The sequence below is a fragment of the Vicugna pacos genome, chromosome 12 (genome assembly GCF_048564905.1).
Source record: "Vicugna pacos chromosome 12, VicPac4, whole genome shotgun sequence".
NCBI lineage: Eukaryota > Metazoa > Chordata > Mammalia > Artiodactyla > Camelidae > Vicugna > Vicugna pacos.
The window spans coordinates 34,478,992-34,496,427 of NC_132998.1; the positions used below are offsets into that span (position 1 = coordinate 34,478,992).

The following is a 17,436-nucleotide window of genomic DNA, read 5'->3' on the forward strand; positions in this document are numbered from 1 at the left end:
ATTTCTAGTTTTTGATTTAAAATGAGAGATGTGTGTGAAACTCTTCTTCTTTTCACTTGCACACTTGTAGTTACTCCCTCAGTCAGTCTGTTCTCTCCAGACCACATTGACAAACCAAGTAAAGAATTCACTTCAATATATTATTGTGTCGTGAAATAGCCTCAGAAGAGGAAGAGAGATGGGAGAACTGCTGGGGGAGTGGAGCAGTCAGACCACACATAACATTTATTGATGAAGTTTCCTGTCTTAGGTGGGCAAGGTTTATGGTGCCCCAAAACAATTACAATAGTAACATCAAGATCACTGATCACAGATCACCACAACAAATATAACAATAATTAAAAACCTTGAAATATTGTGAGAATTACCAAAATGTGATGCAGAGACACAAAGTCAGCAAATGCTGTTGGAAAAATGGCACCAACAGACTTGCAGGGTTGCTGCAAACCTTCCCATTAGTGTAAAAAACACATTATCTGTGAAGTGCAGTAAAGCAGAGTGCAGTGAAAGAATTACATTTTCAGGATAAAAAAAAAAACATGAAAAAATCTTCATTGTACACCAGGCAGTCCCAGATCAAATTTCACCCCAGATGATGAAGTAGGATAACACATTACATGTTTCTTTTAAGGACTTGTAGTTGGGAACTGATTTTTGAACATTTTCAGCTGTGTGTATATAATAGAGAGAGAGAAGAGAGCGTGAGAGGTTAGGGGACATATATGAAGCCATTCTGAGTATCATTTCTTGCCTTCTTACTTTTTAAAATTTGATCTAGCTATGACAAAAAGCTAGAGGTCTTTTTGACAACTGAAAAGGTATAAAAGTTGTTTTGCATTATACATACACACAGATGTTTTGAATGGGTATATATACATGGAATATATATGTATGCATGTGATAAATGCTGTGAGGAAAAAAAAGTAGGATAAAGGAATAAAGGTCAGGGTCAGGAAAGAGCCCTTTGAAGAGTAACATGCTGAAATTTGAGCATTTATATTTGTTCTGTATTTAAGTCTTCAAAATATTAAAGACAAATAATTATGAAGTTTTTGTTAATTTTAAATTACACTACATTTACTTTTAAGGTAAAAAAATAGCTTTTTCAGTGGCATGAATTAAATATAAAACTAAAACTTTAAGCATTGACCATAAATCATGTTGTCAGTATATCTTAATATTCATTAAAATGACAGTGTAAAGATTCTAATAATCCCAAATAAGTTTTTTACTGAACTAGGAAAAGTATTTTAACCAAACTCTTAAAGGTTTTGGTTTTAGGAAATCAGTAATTTAGCACTGCTTTTTTACAATATAAAAGATGTCAGTTAACTTTAAAGCTAATGTAAATAATAATTTTTACTTCACAGAATGCTTTATTGTAGTGTTGTATGTGTTTTTGTTCTCAAGTTAATGGGGGAGAAGTTGATACGTATAATTCTACTTAAAGATAATTAGAAATGTCAAGGAATCTAAGTTGCAAAAAATTTTTCTCTAATAATGTTCTAAGCAGTGTTGATGAAATTCTTTAATGTCTGTTTACTGATCATTGTGACTTAATTAGAAGGTTACAGTTATAACATGAAATATAAAAATAGAACCTTTTTGAAGATGTAGTTTTATTTGAAAAATTTATAGTAAGGTTTAGCTTTATTATGAAGTGTTTCACTTGCTAATATGAATTAGAAGTCTATTATTTCTGGCAGAATAGAAGATACATACAGTTTAAGTTATTTTATAGACTAGAATTTTCTTTACTTTTGATGGAATATCAGTGCATTGCATGCTACTCTGAGTTATAGACATGTCTCCTAATATATTGTTCAAATGCATTGTACGAAGAAAAGTTCAGACTTAATGTGCTCCCCCCCTCCACCTTTTTTGTACTCATTTAAAACCACCAAGATTTGCTTGGCACTCTATAGTGGCATTGTCCAATAGAAGGATAATGTGAGCACCATACTTAATTTAAAAGTATTTTACAGGTATATTTAATTAGTAGAATTTTAGTAATACATTTTACTTAATCAAATGTCTAGAATTTTTAAAAATCATATATATAACTTTTTTTTAACCTTCTTTTAAAATACCAGGTCTTTAAAATCCAGTTTGTATTTTTGCATTTATAGTACAAGGCATTTTGGACTGACCACTTTTCAAATGGTCAGAATGGGATGTTTCTATGTTATATGAATTGATTCTGTAATAACATGTCTGCTGCTGTTTATTATTTTATTCTTATTTGTCATCTAGAATAAGAGGCAGGTGCATGCTCTGCAGACTTTTCAAAATGGTGTGATATTTGGTGGAAGTGAAAATCCCTCATTTTATTCTTATTGTGAAGATTCCCAGTAAACTCAGAATGACATTTTTGAGCTGTAAGATATTCAAGCTTAATTTTATATTCACTGTGTTCTATTCTTTCAGGATTTTTCAAGTCACATTCAATAGATAGGATGAAAAAATTTAAGAGAAGGCTGTCCCTCACACTTCGAGGAAGCCAGACTATCGATGAATCATTGTCTGAATTGGCTGAACAAATGACTATTGAAGAAAACAGCAGCAAGGATAATGGTAAATATTCGGGGAGTGGGGACAGGAGGAGAGATACTTTCTCCCTTTAATTACTTTATAAATCAAATGTAAATTTATTTTCCTGATTAGTTCCTAATAGCTTTCTTTTGTTTATTTCTGTCTCGTTCCCTGGTTCAGTAACTTTTGCTTGATTATTGTAATGTTACATCCTTATTCCGACAGTGGTACCTGTACCTGGTCTCTAACCGTGATGATTTCTCTATTCCATTTATCTTTCCATTTTTCATTAGTTCTTAAATAAGAATACCTTATCCTGGTTGTTAAGTAACTATTTTAAAATTAACGTATCAATTTTTTGTTATTCTTATAATCAAAGTTAATACAGCTTAAAAGTGCATGGTAAGTTTGTGAAATTCCTGTTTGAAGCTTCATCATAGTTTCATAATATTATATATGCATATTGACAATCTACATAAATGACAAGGTTTATCACATGAGTGAATCATGCTATTTTCTTATTTTTTTATTGGCCAAAAAATCTATCCATAGTATTGAGTACTCTCTAATGTTTCACGTGTTTGACAGTTCCTTTTACAATGTAAGGTAGTAGTACAAGATGTTGATAGAAAATAAAAAGAACTTGTTAAATCAAATGGATTAAAATACAAAAATCCTGATGAAATCTATAGAACAAGGCTACATATTCAAAACTGAAATAGCCCGAGGGATGTCATAATAATAACCAGGAAGGAGCTTACAGGAATGGCTGCCAGTGTGTCATAATGTGAAGATTCTCTGGCCTTCCTTGCCTGTCCTTGAAACTCTTCTGTTAGAGATGTGTGGCAGTGGAGTACCCTCAGCTACTCTGGCTGAAATGTGAAATGTCCTTATTGAGAGAGAGGAAAGGTATAATGGAAAGGGCTCTGGACTTTAAGTTAAAAATTATGGGTTGGAATTTGAGATACATTAACATACTTAAACACTTATTAGTTTTAGGACTCTGGGTAAGTAATTTATCCTGTGCAAGCTTCAGTTTATCTCTTCTCAGAAGGGTCATTACTTCTACTCAAGGTTATCTGGCTCATATTATGGGAGAAGAAACAGATGGGTTCAGTAGAAAATAATAAAATAATAATTTGGATATGATTTACTTGTATGTAGGAGGAAAATATTTTATATTTTGATCAAATCTCAAAGATGATTTTATGTCTTCCTTTTTATTCCTCTTGCTGGGAGCAAAATCCCTAATTCTCTCTCACATCGGCTTTGAATTCTTGGTATTGATTAAGTCCTGTATGTTTGCTCTTATGATCCAAGAGTCTTGTCAGCTATTTGCCATTGATTTTCAGGAGTAAAATAAGCGCAGAATACATCTTGATAGATGGTTTCTGGGACTCATTCTTGACTGAGTATTTGACTACAAGACAGACTTCTTTAAAAAAAGAAAGAGTGTGAGTCAAAGAAAATGTACATACTTTTTGGAGAGCTAATTAATATTTTAGATTCATGGCATATTTTCTGGAATATTCTAGTATTAACTGTCTTTAAATATGCTTAATTTATAATGAATAGTAAAATGTTAAATATTTTTTCAAAATATTACTTTATTAAAACTTACTTTTATTATAATAGTAATATGAACAAGTAGCACTGAATTGAGTTTCCTCAAGTTTTCCGATACATGAAGATGCCATTACAGACACTGATTCCTCTTGGGTTGCAGAGATTGCTGGTAGCATAGGCAGTCCCGGAGTTATAATCTGCTGTTGCTTATTCCCTGTGTGTAACAGCACATGGATTTTATTAACAGCTTTCACAAAAATTTTGTACCTTTTTGGTCATCTCTCAGTGTCTGATAGCTAGTTCCAACATACTCTTTCTTTATGGGGTTTATCTTGGAGCCAAAAAAGCTCCTAAGATAGGTAATACATGCAGTCTTCATCAGATTATGATTTAATGAATGAGAAGAGATTGATTATACTTTTTAAATCATCTTCTCACATATGATATAACATGTGTGTGATGCAAGTGTTCTTTGTTTAACAGCCATATAGTGGCAGTGCTAACTTGGGGAGAAAGAAGAATATAGTTTATAATTTCCCCCAGTAAACTACCTTTGAACCAATTTTTGATCTCCTGTCTCTTGTTTAGTTACTTGTATGAGCAAAATCCTCTTACTCTTGCATTATATTTAGGTAGGTGGGTCTCAGTGCATACTCTAGAACAAATCAAATGGGAGAGTACACATGAATGAGGATAATACTATAAAAATGTTGGAAAAATTATAATTCATTTGGTTATATGAATATGTACATACACTCCTACTCATATAGATTCTACCTCCATCCAAAGAGAATTCAATCTATTATACCTGTCATTTTGATAATTGAATCATACTACGAAGGCTTTATTAACTCAGCTATAGATGTATAATATAATTATGGTTCACATTAGAGTACCTTTCCAGATAAACTAGTGTGTTTGCAAGTTGATCAGTGGATTGAACTCAGGATAAGAGGGATCTTGATTTTATACTTAGTATGTTATAAATAGGTTGAAAGTTTGTGAAGTTGATTGATTTGAGCATACTGGCTTTAACTCAGTACAGCTTTTCCTAATTATGAAGTAAAATTTTTGCACAAATATTTACAGACTGGAGTGTAAGAAATATTTTTTCTAAAGTATCTTCAAAGAAAAAGAATTCTGAGCACATCAGTTTGTTTTTGTTTTTTAAGTAACTGAGATTGAATATTAATTTAAAAAAAAAACACCTGTAATTCCCCATTGTCCCCTCCCCTCAGCCCCTGGTAATCACTACTGTTTGTCCTTTTGTGTCTGACTTATTTCACTTAGCATAATGCTTTAAAATGTTTCCTTTACTTTTAAAAATAGAATATTATTATCTTGTTGAACTGTTCAGTTAATTGCTGTCATAATCTTGAAATGTTAGAATATTTTGTGATTCTTATGGGCCCCATTCTTTTTTACACTCTCTTTGGGTGACCTCATCTAGTCCTATGATTTCATTTGTCTCTAATCAGGGTTTTTGTCTTGATCTTTAGATTGATACCCAAATGATTACTTGGCTTCTCCACATAGATGTCTAATAAGGATGTCAAACTTAATGTGACCAAACCAGAACTCTTGGGTTCCTTCCCCCCAAATCTGCTTCTATTTCAACTTCCCTCACTTAACCTAAGCCACTTAAAGCTAAAAATCCAGGAATTTTCCTTGGTTCTTTTCACTCTTTTATTTTCTGTTCTCCCTTTCTTCCTTCCTCTGCCATTGTAGCTCCTGACATATTTGCTACATAAATAACTTTTTTAAACTCACTGTTAAAAATAGTCATTTATATACTTGATACGTGATTCTAATTATTGTCCTTTCACATATAGTATTTCATGTATTTTTAATAGTTGCTCTGCTGAAGGTTTAAAATTTTTCGTTGGATTAATGTTTTTAATATAGGTTATCACTAAAAGCTGGGGTGGAGTGGGGAGAGTGTATGAAAGAAACTTCACAGCTATGTCTGCTGGCCTTTTGGTTCTGCCTTTGTGTAATATATCCTATATCTAGCTGCTTCTCTCCATCCTGGTCCAGGCCACCATCATTGGTTGCTTAGGGTACTGTAGTAGTCTCCTTCTCCTTTTCTGTTGTTTTTGTATCATCTGTTCTCCAGAGTGATGTTTTAATTTTTTTTTAATTTTTAATAATTAATAGATTCAAAGGAAGTTACAAAGATAGTACAGGGAAGTCCCTTGTACCCTTCTCTCAGCCCCACCTTGGGTTACATTTTCTGTAACTATAGAACATAATCAAACCTGGGAAATTGGCACTGGAATAAAGTGTGAGTATAGTTCTGTGTCATTTCATCACATATGTAGATTCATGTCACCAACACTGCAATCAGGTAGAGCTATTCCACTGCCACAAAGAAATGCCTATCTCCTTGCCTCCCACTATCCCTGACCCCTCAGAGTGATATTTTTAAAATGTGAATCAAATCATATTACTTGCTTCAGAGCTACCATAACTGCTTCCAGTCTCAGTAAAATTTAGACTTTTATGGTGACATACAGACTGACTTGTCTTCTCTGTCTTCTCTGACCATGCTTAATAACACTGTTCCACCCACAATTATTACTACAGCTGCACTTGCTTTCCTTTCTGTTCCCTCTAACACATTAACACATACTTCTCAAAAGTATAATCTCTGAACCAGTAACATCGGCATCGCCTGGGAATTTGTTACAGATGTAAATTTTTGGATTCCATGCCAGACCTACTAAATCAGGAAGTCTGTGGGTGGGGGCCCAGAAATCTTACGTTTTAACAAGTCTGTGAAGATGATTCAGAAACATGCTAAAGTTTGAGGACCATTTCTCTAACAAGTTAAACTCTTTGCTACACGTTGACTTTTGCAGTGCCTTTTCCCTTTGTCTGGAATATCTTCTAACCCACCATGCCCCCATCTTCTCATGACTGGCTCTTTCTTGCGTTTATATCTCTGTTAAAAATGCCTCTACAGAGAGAACTTTAAAAAATATCCAGTGTAAAATAATTACTCATTTGTTTTCTGTTACATCTCTCTATTTTAATCTTTTGCATATTTCCTATCATTATGTGGTATTTTTCTTATTTGTTAGTTTCTTTTTGTTTTCCTCTCCAGGAGATTTTACAGTTTCAAAAAGTAGTACCTTTTTTTTGTTTACCTCTTCATGCCTAGGGCCTGGAATAGTGCTTGTCAAATGGTAAGCACACAATAAATATCCCCTGAATAATTGTGAATGTGGTTTTTTGTTTGTTTGTTTTGTTTTTTTGTGTATGTTTTTAGCAATATCCCCAGGACTTTAAAACTATTCCCCAGAATAACTTTACTGAACAACTAAAATGTCTCTAGGCAGAATATTTTTATATTTCATTATGATTCCAGATATGAAATATAGTCTAGAAGAGAAGATTTTTTTATAGTTCTAACTTATATCCCCAAGTGTTTGTAACTGATTTGTACATTTATATCAGATACCCTTTCCCCATTCATTATTAAATCATTGTTTATTTTACTAGGCTTAAGTTAAGGTCCCCAAATCTTTGAACAGCTAACTATTGCCAAGGCATGAACAAGCCATGGGACTTGGACCCAAGTTCTACATTACTAGGCACCTCCCCCTATCTCCAGTCTGCTGTTCTACGCAGGTTAGATGACTTAGGCCGTCTGTGATCCTCGAGGACCTTTTTGCCCCATCCTCTCTCTCCTTCTAGGCAGCCATTATCAGTAGAGGCACAGGTAGACCTTGGCTCATTTTCCCTTAGCCCATGCCTTTTTCTTGTTCTGTGGTTTAAAGCTACTTCCTCTTGCCAACTTGTTCTTGGTATCTGATAAACCTTTACAGGTAGAGAAATCCCATGATCAGAAAATATCTTTACTCCTGATTATCAGCTACAAATGAAGAGCTGACTGCATGTTAGAGAAGAGGATACTCAGAGAAGTCCAGTTCCTTTTAAAATTCCTTGATTACTACCAGTAAAACTGTAATTCTAATACAGAAGACTAAATGTCACAGAAGACAACATGTCCTTAATGTTTATAAGAGCTTTTCTTTGGAGGTGGAAAGGAGTCATGAGATATTCTGTAAACAGTATAAAACAGAACTTCCCTTTACATACTATTTTTCATTTATAATTTAATAACTGATAAGTATTATATTTTTGTAATTTGTCTGCTTGGTTGTAGGTCTGTGATTTTAAAAAAAACTGTCTTAAAAAATCCCAAATTTGGGGTGATAAATTTCAGAACCTCTATATTGATTTGTGCATAAGTATGTCTGTTTTATTTACTAACTGACATACTTCTTTGAATGTGTAGTAAATAGGGATATAAGTTCCTTCAGGCCAAGACCTTGTCTCTTATATTCTATAGCATGCCTAATCATAAGACATATACGAGGCAATCAGCAAATGTAGAATTATGGAAATAATCTTGAGATGTATTAAAATAAACAAATGGATCAAAAACCTGTGGACTATACTAGTAATTTTGTTTATATTAAAACCAATTTTGATTATATTAAAAATGCATGATTAAGATACTAGACTAATTCCAAATATTAAAAGTATTTTCTGTATTTTTTCAAAGAAATTATTTTAATTCTAGTACTTTATATAGATAGCCAAAGAAATGAGGTTAAATGTAATGATCTCTATTTTTATAACCTTTTGTTTTGTATTTTGTTTTGCTTTCTTAATCCTTCTCATGTGATCCTGGATCATGGACTGTCAATGGAATGATTTTTGGATACTGTGAACCACAGAGCCTATTGTGAAGAATGGCAGGCCTCCAACCTCTCACAGTATGCATTCCTTCCTCCACCAGTACACAGGGTCCTTCAAGAAGCCCCCATTGCGGAGACCACATAGCGTTATTGGAGGAAGCCTTGGCTCCTTCATGGCAATGCCCAGAAATGGAAGCAGATTAGGTAATTTGTCTGGTTTTCTTTTCTTTCTCTCTCTCTTTCTTTCTCTCTCTTTCTTTCTTTCTTTCTTTCTTTCTTTCTTTCTTTCTTTCTTTCTTTCTTTCTTTCTCTCTTTCTTTCTCTCTTTCTTTCTCTCTTTCTTTCTCTCTCTTTCTCTCTTTCTCTCTTTCTCTCTCTTTCTTTCTTTCCTTCTTTCTTTCTTTCCTTCCTTCCTTCCTTCCTTCTTTCCTTCTTTCTTTCTTTCTTTTCTTTCTTTTCTTTCTTTTCTTTCTTTTCTTTCTTTCTTTCTTATATTCTGACTGTAGGTCATGTCCGTAGCTAGGTTTTAGTTGTATGGAAGTCAGCCAACCTTTATTATCTAGTTTGTCTTGTAAGATAAAAATCAAGTTGAGAATAAGAGAAATAGCAGAAAGATGGAAGATTCTAGAAAGGCAGTAGTGCTGACTACTTGGGAGTATGAGCTTATATCTGCCTGGGGTTTTATCTATGGGAAATGTATGTACCCTTTATCCCTATAGGCGTAATCCTAGAGAATGGGGAGGGAGAGTTGGCTCACACTAGTTCATGAGAGATAATTGTTAAATTTTCAGAAATTGCAAACTGGTTGTTTAACATAGCCGTTAATAAAATTGAAATAATATAAACTTATAGTTAAGTAAACTAAAGTAAAAACAAAGTTACTGAATACTTAAAAGTCATTATTTCCTAGTTATTTTACTACACTTTACAACAGTAAAGGCAATAGCTTATGCTTTGAGGGTTATTTATTTCTATTGTGTGTATATATAGTCAAAATATTTATGTAATGGTATATACATATCTCAACTATGTGTTTGGTGATGCCATGTTGGTAGCTTGAGGTTGACCATGGAGGGAGTATCTACCTCACAGAAACTGGAGAAAACACTTCATATCAGAGCTTAATTTATTGTTTTGTTGATTGTCTAGGCCAGGGATTGGCAAACTTTTTCTGTGAAGGGAGAGAGAGTAAAAAATTTTTAGGTTTTGTGGGCCATATGTGGTCTCTGTTGCATATTCTTTTTAAAATAATCCTTTAAAGGTCCAAAAACCATTTTTAGCTCAAGGCCATACAAAAAACAGGTCACATATGCTGATCCTTGATCTAAATTTACGAAAGTGATGTTGAAAATGTTAGTAATGCAGATTAAATTTAAAAGTGTTTTGTGTCTGTCTATAGCTGTTACATTGTGAATTACACAAAAAGTGTGTCATTTGAGAAGCAGATGTTATTCTGTTATTGAAAAACCATTACCTAATTTAGTAAAGAAGTTGCTCATACCAAGGACAAATGAGTGAAGTTTTGAAATAAGCCTTTGTTATTTCCCTTTTGTCTTACTAATGAAATGAAAATAATAACTGGTATTCATGTCAGAACTACACTTGTCCATTAACGGCATGAGCAGTTTCTTGGTTGAGTCAGATGGTACCCAACTGTTTATTCATGGTCTGAGATTAGTATGCTCCTTTGTAGTCCTTGTGTAATAGAGCAGATTTCTTTTTAAAGTCTGCCATTTACTAAAGATGTAGCACTTTGAGAGTCTTGTACCTTTCTATAGGAAGCTCTCATTTGCAGTTCTGACACCTGAGGCTTCATCTTTTATCCCAGTGTGGCAGCTAAACCCAAGTACCTTCTTAGCAAGATCAGAAACCCCTCCCATAGGTAGGATCATGTATAACTGAAAAATTATGCTCTACACTGGAATTTGACACAACATTGTAAAATGACTATTACTCAATTAAAAAAGTAAAAGAAAAAGAAAGAGAGAAAGAAATCCCTCCCAAGAAAGTGACAGAGTCAATTTATGCATAACAGCTTTGGGCTTTCAGTTCTCTTTGTCTTTGCTTCCTAGATATTAAGAATACACTCGTGCAAATTTAGCTATACATTTTCAAGTATTATTATATTTTATTCAACATTTTATTGAGGAGGGAGGATTCTTAGATTTTGCTGGAAATGGAAGGCATGATTAAATTATCTTTAACACTTTGAATATGTGACAGAAAAGAATGCTTGGCCTCAGATGTGTTAGATACTATCAGATTAGGAATCAGTCACCTAATACATTGACTTTTACTGCCAGGTTATTTTTTTGTTCACATCTAAGTTTAAAAATTTTTGCAGAAATCTCTGTGTAATTGAAGTATATTCTTAAATTACATATTGATCTATTAAAAACCATTACTATTTGCAGCTGCTTATCAGTGTGAATAAAAATTTTCTCAATAATGTGTTTCCAAGACAAAATACAGAAATGTATGAATTCTTAAGACTGATTTGATGAGATCCTGGAGTTCAATTTTTTGTTAATTCTAATAGTTCTCATATTTTTATAAGCAACTACCGTTCATTTAAAGTTCAGATTTATAGTTATAAAAGATTTATGTGTTTCACATGTTAATATTTCATATAGCATTTCCTTTGAAAGAAAAGGTCCAGTTATCTAGTCTTCTTTTATTTTTAGTTAATATTTAGTTCATTGGAATATTTGTTGAGCCACCTACTAAGTACTGTAACCCATTTTGTATTGTAAGTGAAATATATTTTGGCCCCCAATAGATGTTGCAGTACTTGATTTGTAATTGTGGTACAAAGTAAATACTCATAGTGAATACTTTTGAGTTGTATTTTAACAGTAGGGGGTGGGGAGCTGCATTAGCAGCTTAAAAACAGTTTTTTAAAAGAACCAGCTTATTTGGCTGTAGACCCAATGGCACATTATTTAATGAAAAGAGTACTAAAGTAAATACAAGACAAAAGATCAGGTTTCTATTTTAGATCTGCTTCCAGCTGTGTGACCTTTGAAAGTCATTTAACCTTTCATGGTCTCAGTTTTCAGATTTGGAAAATGAGAGAACTGACTAATCCTCAAGAGTTATTTTCACAGTGTATAATTTTATTGTTCAACTATTGGGTAATAACTTTAGTTTTTTAAAGTAACTTTTCATAATCTGAGAGCATAAAAGGATTTCTTACTACTGTTTTAAGACATTCAAGTTGTTTTGATTAATTAAACACCTGTGGCACCCAGAATGTAAAAGACTTTTTTTCTATGATTTTTACTTGTTGGCTATCTACATCTTACCTGTAGTGATAATAAATTATGTGATACAGTAGAATTTAATACTTCTCTTCTAAGATAAATAATGTTTCATTTTTTGATACAGACATTGTTCATGAAAATCTAAAAATGGGATCAGATGGTGAGAGTGACCAAGCTTCTGGGACATCGTCTGATGAGGTCCAGTCACCTACGGGTGTTTGTCTTAGAAATCGTATACATAGACGGATCTCAATGGAGGTACCATTTAAAAAATATGTGTTTGTGCATATAAGTACATATATATGCGCATATGTATATATATACATACATATATATCAAACAAAATACTTGAAAATTTTCATGAAGACAAATGACACCTGTGAGAAAGTTGTTTCTTTGCATTAGTAAAAACTAGTCTGTGAATTTATTTTTCTTATTATCTACTATCCCAAGCCTAGTATACATTAGTTACATTTAACATTCTGCAAAACATTGTGTAGGGTCTCTGTAAGGGAAATGTGAATTTTCAAAAGTTCTAGAAAGCCAGGATGATACATTAGCAAAGTCTTCTTTAGAACATGATTTTAATTATATTTTTGAACTTTGGATGCTTCATGTTTTATAAATATTTTATTTCAGATTTCAAAAGTTATACATAAAATGAGCATCAGCTTTTTTGTTGCTTTATATTATAAATATGGATATCATTTCATTTATGGTTTATTATACCTTTTAATCTGTAGCACATATAAGTTATTTCTCCATGTTAAAAAAACAAAGAGCTCATTTCCTTATCTTTGTCAATGTTATTTATAACCTTAGGGACAGAAGTTGATTGTGAATGCTATTAGTTCGGTATAAACTGTAGATTAAAATAATTTTCTCAAAAAAATTGAACATTTTTGAAACAAAAACATCGTTACTTTTTTCAGTGCTATTGAGTTAATGATGATTAGGGTATTCTTTTTTTCCCCAAAGGTGACACTCTTGACTATATTCTTTTTATGATATAATTTAATATCTAGAAAGACTTATTTCTTAACATCCTCCCATACACATATATATTCTTACTTATTTTAGAATACTTTGTGTTTATTCTTCCAGACAAATTTTGAACATTTGTTCCCAAAATTACCGTATTTTGATTTGTTTAGGGTTATGTAAAATATAAAATTAATGTGGGAGAACCATTATCTTTTTATTTGAGAACATGATTTCTGTACTAAAGTTATATGTCTTTCAATAGCTATACAGTTCCTATACATCTCAATTTTGTTTCATGGTTTAGTTACTGTTATGAATATTAGGGATTTACTTTGATAGGATTTATGTTTCTTAGTGTTATAATATATGCAAGATCTCTTTATATGTTTCTCCCAGTTCACATTCTATAATTAAATGAAATGGAAATGCCTTTTATTTACTTCTTTCCATTGTCTTGGCAATAATAAAGTATTTCAGTTGTCTTACTGTGTTGCATACGAAATCATACAATATCCACTTGGTTAGTTATTTAAACCAATCACATCTTATGGGAGCCTTTCCCTATTCCTACTATGTGGTGTAATAATGTCAAAATAAATTCCCTGTTGAATTTTTCAATCAGAGGACTCAGAAATAACTGGGTTGCAGGATACCATTTCTTTAAAACTATATTGTATACTTTGCTTACTGTAAATATATTTGCATTCAGTATTATTATATATAATCAATTTAAATAACTTTGCAACCACAATAAAACTTTAGTTACTTACCACTAAGAAATAATATATTAAAACCCATGAATTTCGAAGTCAAATGCCCTTCTCTTTTCTGGTACCTACAAATACCTTTTTTCTGCTTTTTTAAAGGATTTAAATAAGCGGTTATCACTACCTGCAGATATCAGGATACCTGATGGATATCTTGAAAAGTTGCAGATAAATAGCCCACCATTTGATCAACCAATGAGTCGAAGGTCTCGTAGAGCTTCCTTAGTAAGTTTTTAAGTCTCCTGTATCTATACCATCAGATCTGCTTGTTTGACTTTCTTGGTGTAAATGTTTTATATTGTTTTTTTTTAATTGTTAAATAGCTTAAGTTTATTACATTGCTTTCTGAATTTTAATCATTTTCCCTTCTTAAGGGTCTAAAGATGCATATTGGAATAGAATTTAGGCTGTATTTTATTTTTTGATAAATTTTATAGATATATGCTAGATATATAATATATGTATTAGATATATTGATATGTATTAATATATACTTAGATATACAGAAAAGTACATAAGCCATAATTGTATAGGTCCATGAATTTTTGCGAAGTTAACATAACGTGTAAACAGTACCCAGATAAATAAAAGAAAATTTCAAAATCCCACAAAATCCCTTCTGCCAATTCTCTGTTCACTTTCTACCCTCACTTCTTCAACTTTAGCCATTATCCCTGCCTTCTAATGCCAAAGAGTAGTTTTACCTATATGTTTCTCACTGTTTTGTTTATATTATGTTTATAGTATATTTTAATATCAGGAGAGGCTTTTTTATCATTTACATATATAATCTTATTTATTTTAAAAATACTTTTATTTTTTCTGTTTTCTTGAACTTTTGAACTTTATAACTATGAATATGCCAATTATTAAAATACATTTTATGTAAATATAGATGTATATTTATACAAGTATGTATATATTATATAGTATGTATCTTACTGTGTATAGAAGTATTCAGTATGTATTCTGTGACTGACTTCCTTTGCTCAGTGTTATACTTGCGTTTCATCTAGCTTAATGCATGTATATAGTTCACTTGTTATTTTATTGCATGATATTCCATTGTGTGAGTATAATATACTTAATCCAATCTTCTGTTGATAGACATTTACATTTGGGTTGTTTTTAGTTTTATCTATTACCAGATAATGCTTCTGTCACCATTCCTATATACGTGTTTTGGTTAACATATGTAAGCATTTCTCTTGGCCACATACCTAGGAGTAGAATTGTTGGATCAGATTGTATACTTTCAGCTTTCCTAGATATTGTCAAAACAGTTTCTGAAGTGATTATAGCATTTTACACTCCCATCACCAGTATATGATAGTTTTGGTCACTCTCCATGCCATTTTTGATATTTTTTTCTCCTTTTTAAAAATTTTCTAACTTTTCTGGTGAGCATATAGTGCTGTCTCATTGTGGTTTTATTTTTCATTTTCCAGATAGCTTACGTTGAACACCTTTTTAGGGTTTAATGGCCATTTAGATATATTTAGATACCCTCTTTTCTGAATTAACTCCTCAAGTCTGTTGTCTCTTTTCTTTTTTTTTAACATTTTTTATTGATTTATAATCATTTTACAATTTTGTGTCAAATTCCAGCGTAGAGCACAATTTTTCAGTTATACACGAACATATATATATTCATTGTCACATTTTTTTCTCTGTGAGCTACCATAAGATCTTGTATGTATTTCCCTGTGCTATACAGTATAATCTTGTTTATCTGTTCTCCAATTTTGAAATCCCAGTCTATCTCTTCCTACCCCTCACCCCCTTGGCAACCACAAGTTTGTATTCTGTGTCTGTGAGTCTTTCTGTTTTGTATTTATGCTTTTTTTTTTTATCTCTTTTTTATTGGACTTTCTGCCTTCTTATTGATTTGTTAGGAATTCTTTATACATTTCATATGAAGGACCTTTGTCAGTTATATGTCTTGCAGATATATATAACAGTTGATCCAGCACTGCTTATTGAAAAGACAGCTTTCCTTGTTGCATTGTCACCTTGGACATAAATTCAAATAATTGTGTATGTGGAATCTGTTTTGGATAACTTTAATTCTATAGTAGAAGTATATATAAAGTACTATGGGACAACAAAAGAGACAGCAAGTGAAATGTCTTTGCACATCACAGGCTTAAAGAGTTGACAATGTTTGAGCTGGCTCTAGAAAAATGGGTAGGAATTTGTCGGATTGACAATTAGTAGAAGTGTGTTCTAAACAGAGGAAACTTCATACACTAAAAACCTGGAGGTATGAATGTGATTATGTTGGGGGAAATAAGAACTGATATGAAAGATAAATAAAGAATAATGTTAAAGAATGGGGCTTGAAAGGATAGGATAGAGCTAGACTGTAAACAGCCTTAGATGTCAGGCCAATGAGTCTGGACTTCATCCTTTTTTTTTTTTTTTAAAGGACTCAAATGTATTTTTTTAAACAAGAGCTGACATGGTCACATACTTTTTTCATAACCATAGCTTCAGGAAAAGTGTAAACGATGAAATAGAAGGAGAGAAAGACTAGAGACAGGGAACTGAATTAGGAATTTATTCAAAATTAGGAATGATGTAGCAGCCATGTGGAAATGGAAAATAGAACCCAGGTCCTAGGGACTGTGTAGAGATAAAATAGGCAGGACCTGGAACCCACTTAAACTTTGTGTCTGAAGAAGGAGCAGTTGTTGAGAAGTCCTGGGTTGCTAACAGTAACAACTTGTTATTATCTTCTTCTTGCATATTGTGTTGTGGAATGTTTTTATCCATTAACAACTTCTGTTTTGGTTACATATTTTAAAGAATAAAATTACTTAATGCTGTATATAATATGAGCACATTATTTGACATTCACCAACATATATAGGTTGAAGTGTAATGCCAACTTGACTTTGGTATAGGTTTATAATCAGCAGTTTTGCATCACTGCTTAAGACATTTTTATACAGATAACTTTATTATTTAATTATGTGGTTGAAAGTTTTCTTTGGTTACGATTTTTGTTAAAGAATGGTACTTAGGATAAATTTTGAAAGTGTTCAGATTAGGACTAAAGGTATGATTTGATCACCAAAACTATCATCTAAGACCTCTCTTTTCCAATGTACATGAAATTAAGGAAAACAGTGCCCTCTAATGAATATCAAGTGACTGGAGTTTTTATTGTGTTAGTGTTCCTATCCATTTCCCTTGTTTTTTGATCTGAAATGGCTTATAGGTTTCAGATTAATCATGCTATTGATGAATCCTTTTTATTATTTTTTATTATTTATCTGTCTTACTAAAGCATGGTTTCTTTTAAAGTATATTAAAAATTATTCTTCAGATCCTTAGGTTTATATGTGAAGAGGAAGGATTAGGGAATAATAAAGGATTATGGAATGAAGAAGAGACGGGAAAAGGAAAATATTCTTCACATTTGTTAGTGCTCATGTTTCCATGGATAATATATTCTTTATCTAAAAAATATTTTTTCAAGACAAAATATAAAATTTTGTCTTTCTAAAAGGATAAAACTTTGTTTGCATATTTTCAATAGCAGTGTATAGTAAATAGAGTAGTAAAATAACAGATCCTTTGAATAAGAAGTGAGAAGTCACAGAATTCGTT

The 17,436-nt window shown here is 32.1% G+C and overlaps 1 protein-coding gene across 5 annotated transcripts in view; it reads left to right on the forward strand.

Annotated features, from left to right (window-relative positions):
- CDK17 (cyclin dependent kinase 17) overlaps positions 1 to 17,436 on the forward strand; it is a 92,236-nt gene that overhangs the window by 48,834 nt on the left and 25,966 nt on the right. For 4 of the 5 annotated variants that reach the window (XR_012078504.1, XR_012078503.1, XM_072973199.1 and 1 more), the window contains exons 2-5: positions 2,428 to 2,574; positions 8,847 to 9,011; positions 12,195 to 12,328; positions 13,921 to 14,046. Coding sequence is in view for 2 of the 5 variants with exons in the window: in XM_072973199.1 (XP_072829300.1) it covers positions 2,457 to 2,574; positions 8,847 to 9,011; positions 12,195 to 12,328; positions 13,921 to 14,046 (543 nt within the window). In the remaining 3 variants the exon portion in view is untranslated. Of the gene's footprint in view, positions 1 to 2,427; positions 2,575 to 3,389; positions 3,442 to 8,846; positions 9,012 to 12,194; positions 12,329 to 13,920; positions 14,047 to 17,436 lie in introns of those variants that run through there. The other variant, XR_012078505.1, reaches the window with a different exon arrangement.